General features: G+C 64.7%; 1 protein-coding gene across 1 annotated transcript; it reads left to right on the plus strand.

The window, feature by feature from the left end:
- Nucleotides 1-20: 20 nt before the first annotated feature.
- Nucleotides 21-719, plus strand: ARF3 (ADP ribosylation factor 3). Its single transcript, XM_017728702.1, has 3 exons — nucleotides 21-235; nucleotides 346-456; nucleotides 541-719. Exons 1-3 carry the CDS (start codon nucleotides 88-90, stop codon nucleotides 702-704), a joined length of 423 nt encoding a protein of 140 aa, XP_017584191.1. The 5' UTR covers nucleotides 21-87; the 3' UTR covers nucleotides 705-719.
- Nucleotides 720-899: the final 180 nt, after the last annotated feature.

The following is an 899-nucleotide window of genomic DNA, read 5'->3' on the forward strand; positions in this document are numbered from 1 at the left end:
AGCCCCACCCCTGCAGATTTCAGGGCCTCCCCCAGCCTGCCCCATGCCCCCGCAGGATCCGGCCTCGGAGCCAGCGCCGCCGTCACCATGGGCAACATCTTCGGGAACCTGCTGAAGAGCCTGATTGGGAAGAAGGAGATGCGGATCCTGATGGTGGGGCTGGACGCTGCTGGGAAGACCACCATCCTCTACAAGCTCAAACTGGGGGAGATCGTCACCACCATCCCCACCATCGGTGGGTGGGGTTGGGGGGGCACCGAGCAGAGACCGCTCCCCATCAGGGCTCCTTTGAAGGAGCTCGCAGCTCCCCGTGCCTCAGTTTCCCTCCGCTGTCGCTCCCCGCAGGGTTCAACGTGGAGACGGTGGAGTACAAGAACATCAGCTTCACCGTGTGGGATGTGGGTGGGCAGGACAAGATCCGGCCCCTCTGGAGGCATTACTTCCAAAACACCCAGGGTAGGTGTCTCAGGGGATGCAGTGGGGGGACTTGGGGAGCGGGGTGACTGCAGAGACCCCGTCAGTGCCCGCTGCTCTCCCCAGGGCTGATCTTTGTGGTGGACAGCAACGACCGGGAGCGGGTGAACGAGGCGCGGGAGGAGCTGATGCGGATGCTGGCGGAGGATGAGCTGCGGGACGCCGTCCTCCTCGTCTTCGCCAACAAGCAGGTGGGTCTGGGGGTGGGGAGGGCCCTGGGGTGGGACTGAGACTGTCCCCAGGGTGTCAGGGCAGGTGTCCTGTGGTAGGACCTCCTGTGCCTGTGGCATCAAGGCTGGTGTCAAAGAGACTGTGTGGCAGAGCCACGGCCATCCCTGTGGCATCAGGGATGGTGCTGGCCCCCAGGGCCACCCCCATGGCACCAGGGCTGGTCTTTAACGCCCTGTGGCCATCCCTGTGGAGAC

The sequence above is a fragment of the Corvus brachyrhynchos genome, unplaced genomic scaffold (assembly GCF_000691975.1).
Source record: "Corvus brachyrhynchos isolate BGI_N302 unplaced genomic scaffold, ASM69197v1 scaffold193, whole genome shotgun sequence".
NCBI classification, from domain to species: domain Eukaryota; kingdom Metazoa; phylum Chordata; class Aves; order Passeriformes; family Corvidae; genus Corvus; species Corvus brachyrhynchos.